Source organism: Ambystoma mexicanum, chromosome 6q (assembly GCF_040938575.1).
Source record: "Ambystoma mexicanum isolate Mex_15411 chromosome 6q, UKY_AmexF1_1, whole genome shotgun sequence".
NCBI lineage: Eukaryota > Metazoa > Chordata > Amphibia > Caudata > Ambystomatidae > Ambystoma > Ambystoma mexicanum.
The window spans coordinates 1,080,141,013-1,080,163,259 of NC_090937.1; the positions used below are offsets into that span (position 1 = coordinate 1,080,141,013).

At 45.0% G+C, this 22,247-nt stretch overlaps 1 protein-coding gene across 1 annotated transcript in view; it reads left to right on the plus strand.

The window, feature by feature from the left end:
- LOC138516471 (cyclic nucleotide-binding domain-containing protein 2-like) overlaps positions 1–22,247 on the plus strand; it is a 1,453,423-nt gene that overhangs the window by 344,875 nt on the left and 1,086,301 nt on the right. Inside the window, exon 7 of the mRNA XM_069631627.1 lies at positions 15,403–15,486. Coding sequence (XP_069487728.1) covers positions 15,403–15,486 — 84 coding nt within the window. The remainder of the gene's footprint in view (positions 1–15,402; positions 15,487–22,247) is intronic.

Here is a 22,247-nt window from a genome sequence, read left to right on the forward strand (position 1 = left end):
CGCCTTCTTTGCAACCTACGTTCTTTCAATTTGTGTTTCTATTTCATCACGTTTCTTTTCCTCTATTCTCTCTTTCTTTCTTTTGTTCTTCATACCTTTTTTCTTTCTTCCTTTCACTTCCTTTTTCCTTCACCTCTTTGTATGCCCTTTCTGGTTCCTTTTCCTTCTTTTCCATTCCTCTCTTTCTTCTCTCTCTGTAACATCCTCAATACCCTTTCTGTCTAATTTGAGTAATATCTGTCCTCCCATCCACTCTTTCTGCACTATTGTCACTTCCTTGGATTTGTCCTTCCCTTCTTCTTGTCTCTTAGCTTCTTCTTCTAGCTCTGTCTGTCCCTTCTTTCACCACACTCTTTATATTCATTGCCTGCTGGCATATATTTGCATTCTTTAATCTTCCTCTCTTCCATGTTGTCCTCACTATTGTTAGTGGGGCGGCACAGTCTGTCAGATTAACCAGATTAACATACCCCGCCACTTGTAACGCTCAACTGGTATCCACGGGGACGTCACTCAGCCTGTTCTGACCTCTTACGACCTTGAACCCTTCCCTAGAGGCTATTCGACTGGAGAACGGGCCTTGTTTTCTTGGATAGTGTGCTCTTTGTCCTGCTTTCAGCGCAGAGGAGCGTTGATTGACGCAGGCTCGTTGCTGCCTAGTTACTTCACTGGCAAGAGACTGACAGGTAAGTATAATGAGTCTTTTGAACAGTTCTCTAACTTCGTTCCTTTCCTTCCTTAGATGATGGCCGGCGTCCGGGGATGGTGGCGTGCTGCTGAGATGAGTAGCGCTGAAGGTGAGTGAGAGCACGATGCGCGATGCACCCCTTTCGTATTTGTATTGAACTGAGTTATTTTTCTGTGTCTTTTAGGTGCCGCAACGTTTTCAGCGTGGATGCCAGTTATGAAGAACAAATGCAGTGGGTAAGCGCGGTATGCGGCGCCTCTAGATGTTTCCATGCTAACCTGGAGTGTCTTTTCCCTCTTGCAGATGGATAAGAAGTTCCGGAGACAGAGTTCCCCCAGAGCGGCTGGGATTCAGGTAAGCGTTTGAAGCTCGTACAGTATTTAAAGAAGATTTGCAGAATGCTTACTAATGCCTTTTTTTCTGTTCTTTTTTCCTTAGGAAGCAGCGTGCCGGGATGGGAATGACACCGCCAAAGATGCCCGCAGAACAGAAGGAGAGATGAATGATGGGCAGAAGCGCCGCAAGGTAAGTTCCTAACGGTGTTCTTGTTCTTGCAGGAGCTGAGCGCAGAAGAAAGATGCAGGCCTACTGGAGACCGATCCGACTACGGTGAGTGTCACGCTGCAGGTGCAGAAAACGCAAAGCATGTTTCTCAGCCTGGGTGTGGCTTAAATAGTCTCTAGGTATCTGCGGTGTCTCTGGGCTGAACCACACCCAAAAGACTAGACCGCACATGCAGTTCTGGGAACCGAAATATGTGGGGGCATCCATCTTGTCCCCATCAATGCACTACAAGTCCAATCCCCAATGTTATCCTATGGGAGTGAGTGAGTCTGGTGCCACAAGCGCCAAGTCTGACTCCAAGTGGGTCTTTGGAGGGATGGAGAGGCCCTTGAGGGCCATGTAGGTGATCGTGGCCTGGCTCCAGCCTGACATCTTGGAGGGCTGGGGACATGAGGGGCAGGAATTGTGACACTGCTGCTTTTAACTCCTTTGAAGGATAGAATCCATGTTTCTCAGTGTCTGCACTCTTGTTTTCAGAAGAAAAAAGCAGAGCCGAGGGCGTTGTGTCCTCCCCTTTATGCTGATTAAGCATCGGCTCCTTTTCGGGTGGATCCTCTTCCCTTCTGTGATAAGTTTTCCATAGTTCTAAAATGACTAATCTTGTCTGTAAATGTCCTCCCTGTGTCTGCAGCATGTAAGTATGTTGTCATGTGTTGCTATACTGTTCTTGATAGTGAAATTTCTTGAGGCCACGCATGAATATTTTGTCAGCCGTGCCTTTTACCCATTCGGCATCAGTGATGTCATCAATCATATTTGTGATGTCATCTTTGATGCCATGGGTGTTAGTCTTAGCAGTGCACGTGGTGGGGCGAGTTATGGTTGCTTAGCGTACCATAACTGGCGAATTTCAGGGATTTTTCGGTTTTACTTGTAAGCATAACGTCCCTTTAACAACGTTTTTTTTCATTGAAATATATATATATATATATATGTATAATACAATCCCTCCCCCTTTATTTGCCACTCTCGATGCTCTACTTACATCCGTTGCTCAGCTCGAGTCCTTTGGTATCGCCTCTTCCCCAATCGACTAGTTCATCTTCAGTCCGTGGGGCGGGACAGGAATTTCTTCAAAGGGGCACCTGCGGACCATCTTGTTTTCACATGAGTGCTTTTCTCTGCTCTCTGCGATCTTCTGGCTAATGGTGGAAGACGTCAAAAATCTGGATCTGGGCCTGGGAGACTAGACCAGAATCATCCACATAGCTACTAAAATGTGCAGTTGCACCTGGTGTATTCCAACTGTCAGATGGAATTACCAATAGACTATCTCAGACCCAAAATAACCAGACAGACTCGAAGAATATGGCAAAATACTACTTTATTATCAGTTCAATAAAGTAAGGAAATCTAGTGAACAGATTGCAGCTCACTCATTCTCAAATGTATTTTAATTACACAAAAGCTTTATACCACGATGTACGTCAGCTATGACGTCATCGTACATGGCCAATAGTAAAAACCTATTGAAAGGAGGGATTGGTTAGGGGAATATATATACCTATACTTCACTTTGGTGTTAGTAACACAATTGGCTGCCCCTCATCTGGTAGGCATGCCTGGAACTATCTCTAACTACGTATAATACAGATTAATAGTAGAATAACAGCAGCGGATCATTGGCTTCTGAAACATTGTATAGTCCATGGCTACATAAGCCCTCATGATTGGTTGACATTCTCTCCAAACCTTGGACATTCGGCTTGTTAGCAGCACTTAAGCAAAACAAAACCCAGGTGTGGGGAACAACTTCAGACCACTGCCCACTTGGCCAATTAGCCTACCTTCTCTCATCAGTTGGGCCCAAGCCCAGGCTTCTTCTTTGTAGTTGACCTTGCTGACTGTTCTCTTCTTTGAGATTTTTAAGGGAGTGAAGGTACGTTGCTATCTTCATCTTTAGCTTAATAAATAGGCCTTGGTTTCCAGTCGTGCTCCACGTGTGAGGAGACCACGATTTTGTCCATTCTGACTTTTTATTTAGTGCTATTTGATTCAATCATGCTGCGTGCTATTACTCCTCTTGGCCTCTGGATACTTGGTTGCTCCATATTGCATATGCTTTCAGCATCTTTGATTGTTCAATACTTGGCACTTGCAAATGTTCACTCCTTTACTTTATCTAAGAGAAATATGTTGTGTGTATGCGACTCCTCTTGTGCCTTGCAATTACATCTTGATGTGGCATCCTTGATCCCAAGCCAAACAGATATACTTGGTTCCTTCCACAAAGCTGTTTTCCAGCACCTGTCAGCTCTGCAACCTTGGTCTCTCTTCTTGGGGCTTTTTAGCTTTCTATTATACTAGATTTATTAGTTGGGGAATGCAGGAAACTGCTCCCGAGTGGGGACCATCCTGAAAGGTCATACCGCAGAGGTGCAGTTTGGTTCTTTTAAGATTGTAGGGCCCTAAAATGGAAGATTATTGGAGCAACAAAACTTGGAGACATGAATGCCGGTCAATTATATGCTCTTAAATCTGACTTCAGAAAGCTGCTGAAAACTAAGAGGATGGAACACAGAGTGAAACAGTGGGAAAGGTTGGGGCAAGCAGTCCTAAACAACAATCACAAGCTCTTTTGGAACTTAGTTAGCAGAGGGTTTGAGACTCCAGACAAGGCTGATCCCGGCTGTATTCCAGGTAATAAGTGGATGTCCCACTACACTAACATCCTAATGGAAGTGAGAGCGGGGGGGTGTCCTTCCACAGTGAAACCAGAGTGAAGGGGTGAGCCTATAGTCTTCACATAGGGGGAGATATTGGAGTGCATCGTGGATCTTGGATTGGGGAAAGCAGCGGGCTCTGATGGTCTTTAGTCAGACCTCCTGAAGAGGAGTCCTGCTTGGTGGGCCACTATTTTAGGAAATTCTTTTAATGCTATTTCAAACTCTAACATGGTCCCCAATTCTTGAAAAAAAGCTATAATTGTCCCCATTTTTAAGAAGGGAACATCTAATGACCCCCATAGTTACCACCCAATCTCACTCCTGGATATTCCCAGTAAGATCTTTAACACAAATGTATAAACAGGAGAGTTGAAGAGTGGGCACAGAATCAAGCAGTGCTACCTGCCTCCCAAGCAGTGTTCGGTAGTGGGTTTTCAACTATGCACCACTGTTTGGTTTTACATATCCTATTTGAGAAGTATTGTTTGATAAGAGGGGATAGGCTGTACATGACTATTCTGGACCTAGAGAAGGCGTTCGATAAAATTAACAGGGTGATTTTATGGCAGAAACATAGGAACATGAATATACCTCTAAATCTGTTGCAGTTGATTTTATGCAGCTACCAAGATACCACTGCTGATGTAGGGGTAAATAACCAAGGTCGGCTAACAGAGGAATTCTCTACAAATCAAGGAGCTTAACAGGGTTGCTCCCTGCCTTTGTTGTTGTTCCTCCTATTTTTAGCTGACCTTAAACCTGCAGAAGCCATCTCTAGGACCAATCCGCCCCATTTGGGGGGCAGGTCTGTTGATGCTTTGTTATATGCTGATGACACAGCTCTGATCGACCAGACCGCCTTGGGGCTACAAGCTGGTCCTGACTATGCCACTGAGTATTTTAAGGCTAATAAGTTATCCTTGAATAAGGATAAAACAAAGATTTTAGTTTTTAGTAATAGCAGGAAGAAGGTAGATTATTCATGGTATCTCAATCGTGAGAAAATCGAGGTTGTGGATTAATTTTGTTACCTGGGGCTGCCTCTGACATTAATGGGAAGTGGGGAAAGCACTCGGACTCGGTATGTTTAAAGGCCAGGTCCAGGTTAAATGGGTTAATTAGATTTTACCTTAAATTTGGTGGGTGCATGCTGGGTAAGGCGATAGAGGTCTATAAGTGTAAGGTGGGGAATATGCTACTGTATGGCAGTGAAATCTGGGGGAGTTCTAACTGTGAGAAGTTGGAGGTCGCCCAAAACAAAATTATGAAAAGGCTGACAGGTCTCCCAAAGGGAACCCCAAGTTGCGCCCTGCGTTTGGAGCTGGGGGGAATCACAAGGATAGCCACACAAGCTAAATTAAGACAGGGCGCATTATTTTCAAAGGTTGTGCAGGTAACCCAGAAAAATGATAATATTCAGTCCCTGTTATCGAATGGCAGGCTTGGGTTTCTCTCTAAAATGTCAGTGATTTTGGGAAGTTTTTAACACACTGTTGATAGCAGGGATTGAGTCCCTGACCTCAACAAGAGACCTGAGCCTGACAGAGTTAAAATCAAGGGCCAAAGAGGGGATGCTCTGCACAACCTAATTCAGGAGTGGAATGCGGTTCAGGCCTTAGGGCAGTGGTCTTCAAACTTTTTTGGCCGGGGCCCCCCGGAGCAAAATTTTGGCAGGTCGGGACCCCCAGAAATGCCAAATGGACAGTATATATTGTGCGCCGTCACCTGCACCCATCACAGCCGCTGGGCTTCCTCATCCCACTCCTACCCAGTCCCTGGTCTCTCCCCACCCCATCACAAACCCTGGGCTCTCCCCACTCTGCTCCACCACTATCCCATGGTTCCCGCCCATTGTGCTCCCACCATAGTCCCTGGGTTCCCCCCATCCCATTCCCAACACAGTCTGAGGGCCAGTAGCGGCTGGTGATTTTTGTGGAGGGGCATAACTCTTTCCCCCAAAAATGCCATGGCGACCGAGCATAGTGAGGGAGCCCGAACCAATAAAGGGGGTTCCGGGGGGGGTTTCCTGCTGTGAATTCTTTTTAAATAATGGGTTAAAATGTTGCATTGTAGAGCATGCTTTTAACAAAAAAATGGCTAAATAGCCAAACAGTTTGCAATTGGTGCTGGGGGGCCCAAGGGGCAGGCATGACATTTTTTACTGGACATCTATAATAGATGTCCAGTAAAAAGATACCATCCCTGTCCTCTGGGCCCCACTGGGACTAACACAATCAACATGATTATGTGTGTATGCAAGGCGCTGCACATTCATACAGCAATCACTCTATCATTCACATGAGTATCCATCACCATACACTCATTCATAACATAAGCATACACGCATCCATACACATGTTTAAATAAAAACAATGAACATAAACGTACCTTCTGCATTGGCCTGCGTGTGGGTGCTGAAATGCCCTGCTCCAGGCTGCTCTGTCCGTATGTGCGAGGAGGCGCAGGAGCTCCCCCTCGGAAATACAGATATGCAGTGCTCCAGGCAGCATTTCCAATGAGCTATGCAATGCTGGTGAAGCAAAATGCCCCAGCACTTGCATGGCTCAGTGAGCATGTGTGGCTGGGGAACTAAACTGAACTGTCAAAGGGAAACAGAGTTTCCCTTTGACGGTTCAGCCAGCCCAGGAGCATTCCATCAGCTGGAAAAAGCAGCTGAGGGAGTGCTCACACTTTCACTGGGCTGGCTCCTTAACTTCTCCATAATGGGTGAGGGGCCACTGGATGGGCGCCCCCTCGCCATTATGGATGAGCCGCCAGGCTCGGACTGGCCTATAGGGCAATGCCTGTACCAAAAATGTAAAATGCTAGTGTGGGCCAGTCAAAATGGGCCACCATTTTGGCCATTGTGTACCAGTTTGATGAGTTACTTAACTATGCAGTTAGTAATTTTGACCATTCTTGATGAATATATCACAATTTACTTACATTTTAACACAAAGCACCCCCTTGGGTACTATTGAAACAGTGGGCCGCATTACAACCCTGGCAGTAGCTGTGCTGGTAAAACCGGCACGGCTGCCGCCGGAGCTGCATTCGGGTCCGGCACCCGCGAATGGGCAATTACCGGGTAATGCCGAGTTAGGCAGACCTGATAATTGCCCTTTCATGGATGCTGGTACCGATAGATCCCCATTCCCGTTTGAGTCCCACGGCTCAAATGGGAATGGGGAGCTAGGATGCACCGGCACAGTTAATAACGGTGCTGGTGCATCAGACAAGCTGTGCTCGCGAGTGCCGCACAGCCTGCCAGGTAAGACCTTGCGGGCTGTCAGGCACCCGTGAGCACAACTCTTACTATGGCAGTATGGTAGCAATGGTGCCAGTAGCTTACCGGCACCGTTGTTACCGTAACGCCATAGTTTTAATGAGGCCCAGTCTATGACTAAAGGAATGAATATCCATTTACAACTGCCGCCCACTTTTTCATTGTTGCCTGAGACAGTTTCATGCTTCAGCCTGACCATGTGAGCCGACCAGGCCCATTTCTTCCAATCTAAAAAATAAAAAAAAAGAAAAACATTTGTTTAAAAAAATATTTACTGCTGAGCTCTCATGGCCCCCCACTATCCCCTCGCCCAACTGTAGGCGCTCCAGTTTATTAGTGCGTCTGTTACCACTAAAAGCCTGCACCAATCAGGGACTGGGAGACCCATCAAAACATTGTACGTGTGGGCTAAAAATAAGGGAGGATCTTAAGCACTTTTTGCAAATATGTAGGTGGTATGTAGATTTACGAATACATTTGTTAAGGCACTTCTTTCTGGAAAATCAGAAAAGGGACTGTAAAATGGCACTGTACAATTAAGTGAAGGTTTGGGCGGAACTGCCCAAACCTTGAGTTTATTTTTAACTTGGGTGCCTACGTGAGCAAGGCCCTGATAAGACGTTCAAAGAAAGTTTTAGACTGAAACTGAAGTGGGGAGAATTCTCTTTTTAACCTTGTTTAATGATGTATGTTAATGGAGAAATCCAATCAATAACTACTAATATACGAAACCGACGTCCATCTTTTCTTTATGGCCACTTTACCCGTGCTATTTTTTCTACTGCAGCAAGCTTCTATATGTCTCATCTACCTTGTGTTTCTGCGTATGTACATCTACTGCATCTCTTCTCACTTATCTTCTTGATGCATATAATTTCTTCGTATTTGCATGCTCAGTTGCTTTGTTACTTCAGTCACATCTTTATTCTTTAAGTATCCGCATATTGTTTCAGTGCGTCCTCATGGTACCTCTTTATGACGTCACTTTACTCTTGTCAGATTTCACTTATAGCTCTTATATATCCAGTGGTGTATGCAGACATTATTCTACCACATCAGTGCGAGGCAGGGGTGTTGTTAGGTTTGGAAAAGATCCGGGGCTATGCTAATTTTGGGACTGTCGGGACTAGGGGATAGCTAGCCTTTTTGGTTGTAACCCCAGAGCTTCTGCACGGGGCTACAACCAAAAGACCGAGGGCTATAGCCACCTAAGCCCCTCCCCGGCAATGCCTCTGGTGCGAGGGTACATTCGATGTGGTTATCTGAGGGCATAACGTCTCTCTTGCCTTCAATGGAGTATTGGGACGATACCAGGTGTCATGCACAGTGCTTTCTTGCTGTTCTTCCAGTATGACGGATGTGAGGGGGTGGGGACTAGAGATGACGTGTACATCTGTCTCTCTACACAAGGTTGCCATATCCCTAACCCTATGAAATATCAATACTCTGTCCTGGTAGCTAAGTAGCAATAATGGGTGCTGACCAGACTTCGCCTTAGGTGCTGGTGAGTGATGACCCCTTCCAACTAGGAATTGTGGTGAAAAGGGGGATCCTGCAGGAGCTCAGTGAATAAACTTTCTATGAATGTTTTCATGTTCTCAATCAGCTTTGTTTCCGGCAAGCCAAGAAGTCAAATATTATTTTGGTGGAGCAGCCATCCAATTCCTAATTTTTAGCCCTGATTTCTATGATGCCCTGAATCATTTTGTCAGTCTTGGTAGCCATAGCCCTTCCTTTATTCTCTAGGTTACTAAATCTTCATTCCAACTTTGTTGTCCTAGCACCGATTTTATAAATGTAGGCTTGTAATGTCTCTACTTTAAATACTAAAGAGTCCAACTTCATGCCCATTGTGTCAAATCGAGTGCTTATTTCTGTCACTATCGAGAACAAGTCAGAAGGTTGGAGCAAGCCACCTCAACAGGATCCGTCAGCATTCTCCATAATGTGGTTTACAGGTTGCTTCTGCAGTGTTGCCTGCTTTGAAAAATCCAAGGGGGACTACATCTTATTACCACCTTTATCTGCATGGTGGCAGTATAGCGTTGGCTATTGTAGGCCTTCTTTTCTGATGGACCACTGTATATGCAGCAGTAGCAGTATGCAGCACAGAACACAGGAGGACTTACCTCATAACTTAGATAATCAACAAAGATCTAGAGTAGGCCCAAGACATAAATCGGAGAAATTGTTTTGAAAGCCATTTCATGTGCATTTTATAGGAGTTACTTCCCTAAATTCCACATTTTCCTAGGAGTGCATCGCAGGCACATTCACATCTCAACTGCTGCTTTCACATGGCGCCAGCCATCCCCAGACTGCAAAACCTCCCGGCTGTATTATTCAGAGTCCCGAGGACCAGAGCACCAGTCTGTCATGGTGATACGAAGCCTGTTGGCCTTTTTATGTTGGAGGGGCCAGTTTGGGGTGCGGGATGAGACAAGGGAAGTGACGGGGACACAAGGGAAGTTACGGTCAGTATGAACGAATTAAGCGCTGAGACAAGACACGCCGCCTCCACCTCCTTTATTTGTCAGGCCCGACCTGTGGTATGGGAAGCGGGCCATTCTGGGGGTGGTGGCATCCCAGGGCAAAGATCCTGCCTGCCAAGGGCCTCATTAGACACAGATGATTCCCCAAACCCATGCAAGGGGGACGACCCATCTGATCAATTGAATCCACAGAGGCACACGCCCTGGGGGCAACACAACCATGTCATCAGATGACATACCGGCCACAGTATCAGCATGCCCCTCCGAGACTTTCCACATAGCCCAGGGTGACCCTATTCCATGGCCAGTGCCAATAGCTTTTTACCTCACCGACACAAGCAACCCTGGCCCAGGGTGGGCTCGAAGGATAAAGGACTTCAAAGTATATCTAGAGGCCATGGGACACTTTGATGACTAAAGAAAGAAGAACCGGTTGACCTTGGCTGTAGGGACAGCGGTCCAGGACATTCAATATGAGCTGATAGACTAAGATAAAGAGACATTCCAAGAAATCCAGGAGGCGCTAACCACATATTTCGCATCGCACACAAATGTCAATTACGAAAGACAAGTCTTCCCCACAATAACCCAGGAACCAGGGGAGACGCTCGACAATTTCGTCATGAGTCTACAAATCCACATGAAACAGCACGCTTTCCACCGCTACTCTAATGATGAGGCACTCGGATCCCAAGTAATATCAGGGTGTGAGTCACTGGAATTTCAGAAAACAATGTTACAAAAACAAAGGTCACTGGACGAAATTCTAGCTTTGGCCAGATCAGACTCTGCTATCGCCCTGTCCAGAATATGGGGAAAGTCAAAATCGTATCTTCAACAAAAAACTGTGAGTCTGTCCAGAAACTGCCACCCACACAGGGGGAAGCACAAGAAAATCCAACATGACCTGCTATTGTTGCAGATATGAATAACCACATGAAGGTTTGTGCCCTGCTCTGGGGCAGAAGTGTGCAGTTTGTGGCGGTGAAGACTATTTCCGAGCAGTATGCAAGAACGCGCCACAGCACATGCCACAACATTCCTCACCGACGGGGGGGCAGGTGACATACAAAGTACCATAAAGAGAAGCGCAGAAATGCCTGCGAATCCAGAAGGCACAAACCAACAGCAGAAGACCATGAAAGCCACTACGAGCGGAAGCCCCACATGTCGCCGGAAAGGAGGACATTGTGCCGCCCGAGACGAAACCTATGATATGTGCAAGCAGACTCGTAATCTGAAAGTGACTCATCAGGGTCGTCCAATGACCATTACAAGAGAGACTACATGTGGGCCCTACACAACACCGGGGGCAAAGAACACAGCCCGATGCTCATGCTGAAAATTCTCAATACACCAATAGAATTCCTCATCGACACAGGTGCAACTGTCAATGTCATGAGCGAATAGACATACAACCAACTCCTGCAGCCCCCAAAACTGAAGCCTTCGGTGGTGGACATCTACTCTTACGGCTCTGACACCCCACTCCCATGCAAAGGGGTATTTACCACCATGTACGTGCACAAATCTCACACAGCGAAGATTTAATTGCATGTCCTGTCAACAGCGGCAAACAGTGGATCTATATATATGCCGCACAAACACCTGGCCCCAGACAGTGACATGGTCAAAATGTTTCCGAACGTATTGAAAGGCCTAGGAAAACTAAAAAACTGAAAAGTCAAACTTCACATCGACCCTGCCGTCAAACCAGTCGCTCAACACTACAGGGGCGTCCCTGTTAACATCCAGAAACAGGTTTAAGATGACCTCTGCCGAATACTGGACCTTAACATCATAGAGCGGGCAAGTGGCCCCACACTGTGTGTCTCCCGGTAGTTCTGGTGCCTAAGAAGTCAGCAGAGGGATCCATTTGCCTGTGTGTGGACATGTGCAGGCCAAATGAAGCCACCCAGAGAGAAAGGCACCAGGCACCCTGGATCACTGACATGATGTACCTCCTAAATGGCACCACAGTGTTCTCTAAGCTCGACCTCAATAAGGGTTATCATCAAATGGAATTAGCACCGAAGTCCGGCTACATTACCACTTTCACAACGCAAATGAGGTTATTGCGGTACAAAAGACTTAACTTTGGTTTATCATCGGTAGCAGAAACTTTTCAGGATGAAATACACTAAGTCATAAAACACATACCTAATTGCCTGAAGACAGGTGATGATATTCTTGTATTCGGCAAATCCCTGAGTGAGCATGACAATACCCTATACCGTTTCTGTATGGCACTAGATGCCACCAGAGTAACATTCAACAAGACAAAAGCAAATTTCGGAAGCATACACTAAAGTTCTTTGAACACATCTTTTTGGAATAGGGGATGAGACCTGACCCTGAAAAAGTGGCAGCACTGACTGAAACATCCAGGCCCACCACCATCTCTGACCTCAGATCATTCCTTGGTCTAGCCTGCTACTATGCAAGATATCTAGAAAAGGATGCCACCATCGGTGCACCCCTCCGAGAACTCGCCAAAGAAGGACATTCAACTGGTCACCAGAGTGCCAAGTCAGCTTCAAGGTCATCCAATCTGAATTTGCAGCTGCAGACAACGAGGCATATTTAAATCCTGCAACGGACAAATAAGTGACGGGAGACGGCAGCCCGTTGGAGCTCTGAGCCATTTTGTCACAATTTGACTGGAAGAAGCCTCATGTCAAGCAGATTGTTGCCTACGCCAGCCGCAGCCTCACAGAAACGGAACAGCGATACTCTGAGGCAGAGAAAGAAAGCCTAGCGGTGGTCTGGGCATGCAAGTACTTAGATTTTATTCTGTATGGCAAGGCTTTTACTATTGCCACAGACCATCAGGCCCTCCTCAAAATCTACGGCAGCCCAAAGGCTAGGATGCCGCCACGCATCACCAGATGGGGCCTCTGGCTTCACGACTACAAATTCACAAGTGAACACAGACTGGGGAAAGACAAAAACCCGGCTGACTTTCTGTCATGTCACCCGAGAGGGATAACAAAACCTGAACTTTTCATCGCCGAAGAGTACCTGAGCTACGTCATCCACCAAATGAAGCCATTCCCGATTCCATGGGCGATGCTCCAGCGTGATTCGTAGTCTGACCAGGCCCCCGGCATTGTGGCTCAATCCATCCATGGGTGAAGGATGAGACATGTCAAAGACATGGCAAAACATCTGGATCAATCCGTCCAGGATGATGTACACAGTCTATGCCTTGTCCAGAACGAACTCACTGCCATGGAAGACTACATCCTCCTCAAAGGTGCAAGATTGTACTACCCAGAACACTCTGTCAAAGGGTCATTGACTCCACTCACGAGGCTTATAGGGGCACAGCATCGACCAAGAAACTACTCCACCAGAAAGTATGGTTTGCCCAACTCGACAGCAGAGTGGAAACCACGCTACAGAATTGTGCCATATGCAGGATAGTTGCCCCTCTGCCAAAACCTCATCCGTTGCAGATGTACAGCCTACCGGAGGGTATCTGGGACGAATTGGCAATTTACTTCTTTGGTCCCATGAGAGATGGCTCCTACTTATTTGTTCTGATTGATGAATACTCATGATTCCCAGAAGTACAAATTATTCCCTCCACTACAGCCACGGTCGCCATCCCAGCGGTGGATCGAATGCTCACACCTATGGCATCCCAAAGGTCATCAGGTCAGACAACGGACCATCTTTCACGAGCCATGACTTTGCACATTTCGCAGAGTACATGGGATTTAAACATAGCAAAAAAGAACCCCACTCTTGCCTCAGGCCAATGGCATGGCGGAGCGGTACATGTCGAGCATCAAGAGAAACTACAGATCGCCCAAATCACCGGCAAGCAGTTTGAACAAGTCCTGCCTCAGTTCTTACGAGAATAGCCACACCCCCCATTGCTCCACAGGTGAGTGCCCGGCTGACCTCATGTTTGGACGGCGGATCAGAACACGCCTCCCGCACAACCGAGATGATGGTCTGGAGTGCCAAAACGGCCACGAGATGAGAGCAAAAGCTGAGGCTGCCAAACAAACAATGAAAGAAGTAGCTGATACCAGGAGAGGGGTCAAATTGTTTACAATGGAAATTCGAGATCGCGTTTTAGTGACACAGACGAAACAACTTAAGGGAAACTCCACATTAATTCCCAAGACTCTCACTGTGTCACACCGAAAGGGAACTATGATCACACCAAGTGACTGCGAAGGGTGGTCCATCACATGCAATGTCGCCCACTTCAAGAAAGTGAGGAACAAGTCTGTCAGGGAGAGTGACACAGATGAAGATACAAGAGGAGAATCCAACATGTCTTAACTGGAGGGCAGTGAGGTATCAGAGGAAGAGTGGACCACGACGGAGGACTCTCGACAGTCCACACCAAGGATGGGCCCCATATGTCGGCCAATGAGAGTCAAGATGAAACCCATCAGACTGATTGAAGAAATGGACTGACCCCCTCTCTCTTGGTAGTTAAGAAAGAGGGAGCTGTCATGGTGATATGAAGCCTGTGGGCCTTGTTGGGGTGGGACAAGGGTATTGACGTGTACACATGGGAAGTTACGATCAGTATGAACAAATAAAGCGTTGGAACAAGACACGCCGCCTCCACCTCCTTTATTTGTTGGGCCAAACCTGTGGTACGGGCGGTGGGCCATACTAGGTTTGGGGGACCCAGTTACACAATCCAACAAGCAATGTCTAGCATCCCTCAGCATGTTCCATCAGCTTCCTGCACTCCTCCTGCCCCACACAATAAACAGTTTGGCCACACACATAGCCCTGCACAGTGACTCCTCTGGGCTCACCAGCTGCTCCCGTGTGATGATGACCGGGCCTCCGGTGAATAGTTGATCGTATTTGGCGAATCTCCACTGCCTCCACAGCACTGGCAAAAGAACTTTAGTGAGCACGCTACTCCATGCTAGGTGCACACGCACACATACGCACCTGCATCCTGATGAATATTTCGTCCTACTGCCTCCAAGTGGAGCAAGAAGCAGACAGCATTGACGAAGCCCTATTAGATGTATGGCCTGCTCTCCAGCCCCTCGTGTTTCATATTTCTGATATGTAATAGATTACAATATATTTCCATACTTGTAGAAATCAAATTTGTATATTAGTATAAATGTTTGTTCTTAAACTTTTTCATATAAAATAAAATGCCTTTACTACCAATCAATATTTTGCTTAAAAATAAAAACACATTGATTACTAACATGGGTTCCAAATAGCACACGCCGAATGCGTACGCCGTGCCCTCCTGCACTGAGCCATTTCCCCCAATCATATGAAAACATTAAAAACGGTAAAACTGTTTACTTTTGTCAATTTTTGCTTGAATTGCATTGAAACACTTGACTCTTGTCTCACGTAAAGTCAAATGTGTTGGTTATAAAGCACTAAAAGAAGTTGTGTGTGTGTGTGTGTTATAGTCAGCATATCTTTTCTTTTTTCTGCTCGCCCATGATAGAGGTTCACATGCTTGAAGGGCTAAGATCACTTATATGAATAAAATGAATAAGGCTGCTAGAAGGACCCTTTAACTGACGTAGAAATTTAGCCATGAACTTCAGGTTAATCGGCAATATTTCCTCTATTTGCAACCTCCATAAAGAGCTGTATTTTGAAACGCGTGAAAGGAAAGCCGAAAGTTTGATGAATTGTTACAAACAGCCATTTAGGTTTTATTTGTCAAAAATGTTTTTTTGTTTGTTTCAGGAAATATGTCTTCTGACGAACAGACAACGACCTGTCTCAGTTTCATGCAACTCAGATGTGGAAGTGCTAGTCATAAGCAAGGAGGTAAGAATAAACACCAAAACAGTTCTTCCAACAGAACAGCGCCGCCATTTTGGAGAGGCATTGTTGCTCAGGACAACTTGACCTCAAGCGTCAGATCCATCACATGCCATTGGGTTGTGTACATAAATTGATATATATATATTCGGTTTTGTGTTATATACAATGAACTAGGGTGATTCCAAATGTTCAATCATTGGGCCCCTACCTCATTTTGTCCCATTGTTAGTTTATAACCACATGTACAGAACTCTTGCTAGCAAATGTTGTGCTGTGTGGGAGTAAACACTCTAAATGTACACAGACAATTCAGATTAGGAAACACTTATTGATTAAAGTACTTATATATATATCTTAAGTACATGGTCATCTGCCAGTCCAAGTATGCAATTTTATAGGTAAGATCCCTTCACTTCCAAGCAGAAAATCCAGCTTTTGAATTAAGCGGAAGGCTGGAGGGATGCCGAACATTCAGGTGCAACCTTGAACACTGGGAGTGAAAGTCAAAACCTGCTTTCCCCCTGCAGAATTATATTTCACATGTACTGACCCACATCCTCCTATCCATCAGAGGTAAACTCACAAAAGAGATCGGAGTGAGAGAAAGAGAAATCTAGATGTATGGTTTGTTTGCGCTCTCACACTTAGATATTCCTCACATGTGAATATGTCAGTTTTAAAGTGAATTTTATTTGTGTGTCATTCAATTTATCAGCAGAAACATGTTTCCCATTAAAGCGCTTCATATGGGCTAAATTATAGTACTTGATTAGGGCATATTACACAGTTGGTGAGTCACATGTGGGTGAGACATGGTTATGCCTATTAGCAAGGGGTCCAGCGTGGGGCCTGGGTATATATGCTGTTCTTGTGGTCCACTTGGAACCACCTGGCGCTTACCTTTTTGCTTATCACAAAAGATATCGTTATTATTATTTGAATATAATTTGTAGGGTTCCTCAGTGGGTTCATCCACCTTCTGCAGAGCATTGACCCAGAAACTACTCAACCAGAAAGTATGGTTTGCCCAACTCGACAGCAGAGTGGAAACCACGCTACAGAACTTTGCCATATGCAGGGTAGTTGCCCCTCTGCCAAAACCTCATCCGTTGCAGATGTCCAGCCTACCGGAGGGTATCTGGGACGAATTGGCAATTTACTTCTTTGGTCCCATGAGAGATGGCTCCTACTTATTTGTCCTGATTGATGAATACTCATGATTCCCAGAAGTACAAATTATTCCCTCCACTACAGCCACGGTCGCCATCCCCGCGGTGGGTCGAATGCTCACACCTACTGCATCCCAAAGGTCATAAGGTCGGACAACGGACCATCTTTCACGAGCCATGACTTTGCACATTTCGCAGAGTACATGGGATTTAAACATAGCAAAAAATAACCCCACTCTTGCCTTACATGCTCCAAAGATATTGATGGCAGGGAGGGGAAATTAGGGAATCTACATGGCCTTCAAATGCAACCCTTTTTAGGTCTGACAAAAAAATGCTTTCTGGTTACCTACCCAGGAGTTCCCATATATCCCAAAAGTCTGGGGGCAAACTTCAGGCGATGTTCTGTAAACTCTGGTCTTTTAGCTCATGCCAGTCTGTATTTTCCCACAGTATTTGTAACTTTACTTTCCCACTATAATCAGACCATGGTTACCAGAATACAAAATGATAGGAACGCAAATGCTGGTCATCTCACTCCTGACATTGGCTTATTTGAGATATCTGTAAAGGTGTCTCTGTGTTATACCTGTGTGATAGTCACAAGCATGCAATTTTAGAGCCAGGCTGCTTACCCAAATAAGCCACACCTATGCATGCCTCTGTGCCTACCAATGCCTTGAGCCAGCTGAGGAACACCTTAAGGTTGTGAGCGCCCTGCATACATCATCAGTATTATGATTCTATATGTAGTAGCACTGCAGTCTATAAAACCATCAATGAGTAAGAATGTTTTAGTAGTGCACAGTATTAACAGGATAACTTCGAGGATATCCCAATTTTGTCAGCCATGGAAAATACGAGCAATTTCGGCAAGCAGAAGGCAGGCTTTGAGAGCATTATTTCTAATTGCCTAGTTTTCCTTCAGATTAATCCTTCTACTACATCTTAGTTTTGCACCATGTGTTCTGCATAATTGTATTTCATGAGTTAAAGCATTACTAAAACATGGCAGGCAAGTTCCAGGTGGAAAGTAGGAGTAAGATGTCGAAGGTGAACGTTTTAACGTTCAAACTCGTCCCAATCGCAGCATTATGGGAAGTGACAGTAGAGAACTCCACCAGCACAGCTGTTCTCCTGTCATCCTCCAAACTCGTGTTTCAACTCAGCCCTCACAAGCACTCCTCAGGCAAATTGAGCATAAAATATATCAATACTTCTTTGTAATGTGTGTACTTAGGAAGCACATTTGTATTCTTATTCATGCTATTCACACTACGGGGTTATTGCTCTGCCTTGTTCCTCCTATTGATGTTACAGTTTCAGGTTACTTTTCCTGATATGCTATCCGAGTTGATGCTGCCATCGAATGACAACAACATTATATGCTCCCATCCGGTCTATTCCCACTAATTTTATTATCTTTGATTTGATTTTTATATTTTGGAGGCATTCATGACTTTGTTTTTATCATTGTTTTTACAGTTTGCTCTGTTTAGTTTCCCCAACTGTAAGGCTGGGTAAATTGATACAAATACATTCATGGTATCAGCATGTACACAATTCACAAGTACAGTGGGAGAAAGAAGTTCATATCATGGGTTTTAATGAAGATTATTTGCATATGATTTGTTTATTATAAGACCAAGCTGGATTTGACTTCCCAGTTGAACATCAAGCGCAAACCTACCCATCGCTGAACGAACAGGAAGATGGATGATGTTGCATTTACATTCTAAGTTACATTTAATTCTAATTTGTACACTTGAATATTATCCGAACTGTGGTTTTGACTTTCCCATTGAGCAGAGATAGCCAATGCCGTTAATACAATGATCATCTCCTATACTTTATTTGCTATGCAGGGGTACAATAACATGGCACACTGAGGTCTAATAAGGCTATTAATGCTATAAATGCGCTCTTATGTGTAGCTCCCTCCAGGCCATCTTTCACATTTCCCACATGCTCTGCATCTGAATAACCTACCTATCATCCCTTCAAAGTACCTAAAAGATGTGTTTTCCTAATATCTCTTTCTACGTTAAGATGTAAAGATTCCCTAGAACCTTGACTGGGTGAGACAAGCTACAAACTAACCTCCGCAGGGCATCGCTGTGCAAGACTGGCCACATAGCCAGTTTTTAACATTATTTTATTGTCTATTTACAAGTTTGTATAAATAACAGCACAAAACATTAAACAGTATAACTTACAAGTTGGGGTGATACATAGGGAAAAGAGGGGGTGGGGAAACCTGGTTCATATGTAGCTAGTTTGTTGACTACTTCCACGGACGCAAATATGAAATCTAACCGCAAAATTATGCAGTGGACATATGAAAGGAAAGTGACTTAGACAGTACACAATTGAATGAAAGATCTACATTTTTTATAAATCTAGCCGGCTTGGGGTTATACATACCTGTGCACTGGCTGGGCCAAATACCGGTTTAAAATGTGCATGATAACAATGATATTGTCCACCTTCTCCCGTATCTGCTCCCAGTTATCAATATGTCACTTCAGGAAGGCGTAGTTCCAATGGGTCTCAAGCAGCGTACAGTTTTCAAGCAGCCTGTGTTCAGCCTGCTGGATAAAAAGCCATGATTTAATCCATTTAATTAATTATAATGGCACAGCCAGCAAGGACATGTTTTCTTATAATTCCATTCCAGGCATTATGTGGCATAGCCAGTATGACCATGTCTTGGTACACTCGCAGCCCATTGGCATATATTTGTGGCAACGGCAACATGAAAATGTGTTTGGGGCCGGGGGAAGGTGGGAAATGCACCTCTACACTGTTTGCGACATGGTAGCTGTTGGATTTATTCCATGTACTGCAGTACAAAACTGACTGCAAATTGTATGGTTTTGTATCCAAATTGAATGTTCCATTTTCCCATAATATTTTCAAATATTTCTCGGGGGCGCTGAACCACCCTCAGCCCCATTTTGTATCACGACTGTGCCACCAGAGCACCAATTGGCACCCAATGTGGACTATTTGGGACTCAATCATCACCATCATCCTCCCCGGACAATACCTATTCATATTTTGGTCTTTATTTCTGTTTGCAAGTCTTTGGTAATTCATTATTTATTTTCACAAACTAGATATTGTGGGATGTTTTTACCCATGCATCCGAGCCCTACCAGTAAAACTGTGCATTACTGGCATTGAAAACATCATGATGGCCAGAGCTTCCCAGAAAATGCACAGGGAAATGCATGAAGAATAGGCTGCCACCCATTTTTGCCGATGTTATGGGCACAGAAGGGCACTGCCTAAAACCACCATTGGGCTACACACAGTAGCCTGAAACCATTGCAAAAGGGGCAATGCTGATTGCCGAAAGCAACCCACAACTATTGGGAATTCATTCCTTCAACGGGCACAAAATTATTTTACTGCAGAACCACACCAATGCCATGTGCTGAACCTGGATATTATACTTCCATGTAAAATCTCTTGTTTGGAATGCATTCATTCAAGACTGATCCAGAAAATGGACGCAGTACCGATAAATACCTCAAGGTGGCGCTAGCGGTCTAAACTCTGACAGGGAAACTGCATGTCAGGAGTTGCAGGAGAGGCCTTTACATCAAAGGCTGGGAGTTTATTAAAATCTTAACCACATGCTGTTCCCAGAAGACAATCTGATTTAATTAACAGGCCAAAAGGCTGGTAACCCTTCTCACCTCAGGAAGCCCAGGAAATCACATGGTCATACTAACCAAATGCAAAGTGGCTCCCTGGTCTGCTGACCTCAGCCTCCCAGAGACCACACAATAAGCTCTTGCACTTGAATAGAATATGCTGATGTTGACTGTTGACTGTACACAAAGAGCTCCCAGCAGAAGAGACATGTGATCACTGACCCACCCAAGTCTTGGAGGCGGACTCCAACACTCTGAGAACTGAATTGAAAGCAAAATATATATTTTACAGAAACACTGATAACTTTTGGTAACCGGATGACAGAAATGTGAAATGTGGGGAACCTTAAAATGGAAACTTTGCCTACAATTCAAGCCCAAACTCCAATTTGTGTGATGTTCTGGGGCAAAACCCTGCTATTTATTGACACCACAGACACTGTTTTTAAGCTGGACAAATGGAAAGTTACTGAGATATGTGTAGTAGGAGGGTGTACATTTGTATACATTTTAATGAAAAAGCAATATTGCAAAACCAGTTAAAAAGCGCAAAATGTTGCCATTTCTGAATGCAAGCCCCCAGGAAGAGCAGAGTTTGAACAGAGTATACCTCATGTGATATGTGATGGGTGCATGTAATTTTAAACAACTGCATATCTGTGCAATATGTATTTGGGTCAAGTATAGATTTGTGTGGAAACTGACCAGGGGAGGATCCTCTGACCCATAAAACCTACAGCATCACTCTGACTCACATTTCCTTCCCCTAATCATGGGAGAGGGGAGAATTGGGCCAATGACAAGTAGAGAGGGGCAGGCTTAGCTAGGCCCAGGCACACACCCATTTTCAAAACACATAAAAAGAGACTGCTGGGACAGGTAGAGGCATTCAAATCCAGTTGCTGCAGAGCGTTTTGCGGGACCACACAACATCCAGAAGATACCAGTTCCAGACTGACTCCAGCTACATATTCCAGAACCTAGAACTTATACTTTAGAACCTAAATCAGAGGCCTAAAATAACAAGCTGAGTTCTCTGCAGCAGGCCTCAAATCATTGCAAGCTACTCACAGCCGGGTGAGCTGCTTGAATCCTCTGCCAAGAACTTTTGCCAGGACCAGTGCAGAGATCCAGGAGCCGTGCAGAGACCGCTGTATCCGGACAGACCAGACCAGAGATCCAGAGTGACCCAGACCGCTGTGAGCAGAACCAGAGAGCTGACCCAGATCACTGTGAAGTGCCGAGACCAGAACCGGAGTCCAGTCCAAAACCTGACCAGATCCGTGGCGAGGCCTATTTCAAAAATATATTGTGAGTACCTAGCAGAACTGTGCAGAACCAATCTCTTAGTTAAAATAATCCAAACTATTTTAATCTAACCAGAACTGCCTCCTAGAAGTTGTCACTTGTCATTTTGTAAAGCTGCACCACTGTCATTTGTCAATTCTGCAGCTGCACAGCTGTCACCTATCATTTTGAGTTTACTTAAAATCCGAAAAACTACCTTTATTTAATCGTCCGTATCTCTGGAACCGTTTGGGCTACGAACTTGGTTCAACTTTCCTCTGAAAGCTTAGAATCTAAGCTTTCCAACAAGCCTAGAACCGGGTTCCGTATACTTTTCCTGCAATCACGATTCACGCACTCACGAATTTTGCCACGATTTGGCCCGATTTCTTTACTTGTAAAAAGATAGCTGCTTTTGCCTGAACTGCTAAAATTCGTTTGCCTCTTAAGAACCATCCCTGAATCATTGCTAAAGTGAGCCTGAACTCATCCCAAGTATCTCTCACTCACTCTGAACCTCCTAAAGGGAATTAAAAGCATTTTCAGCATATTTCTCACTTCATTGCCACCACATTCAAAGCACTTGGGCCTGTGTTTTAAAACTCATACCGGTTTTCTCTAAGCTTGCTGGGGGGGAACTGAATTT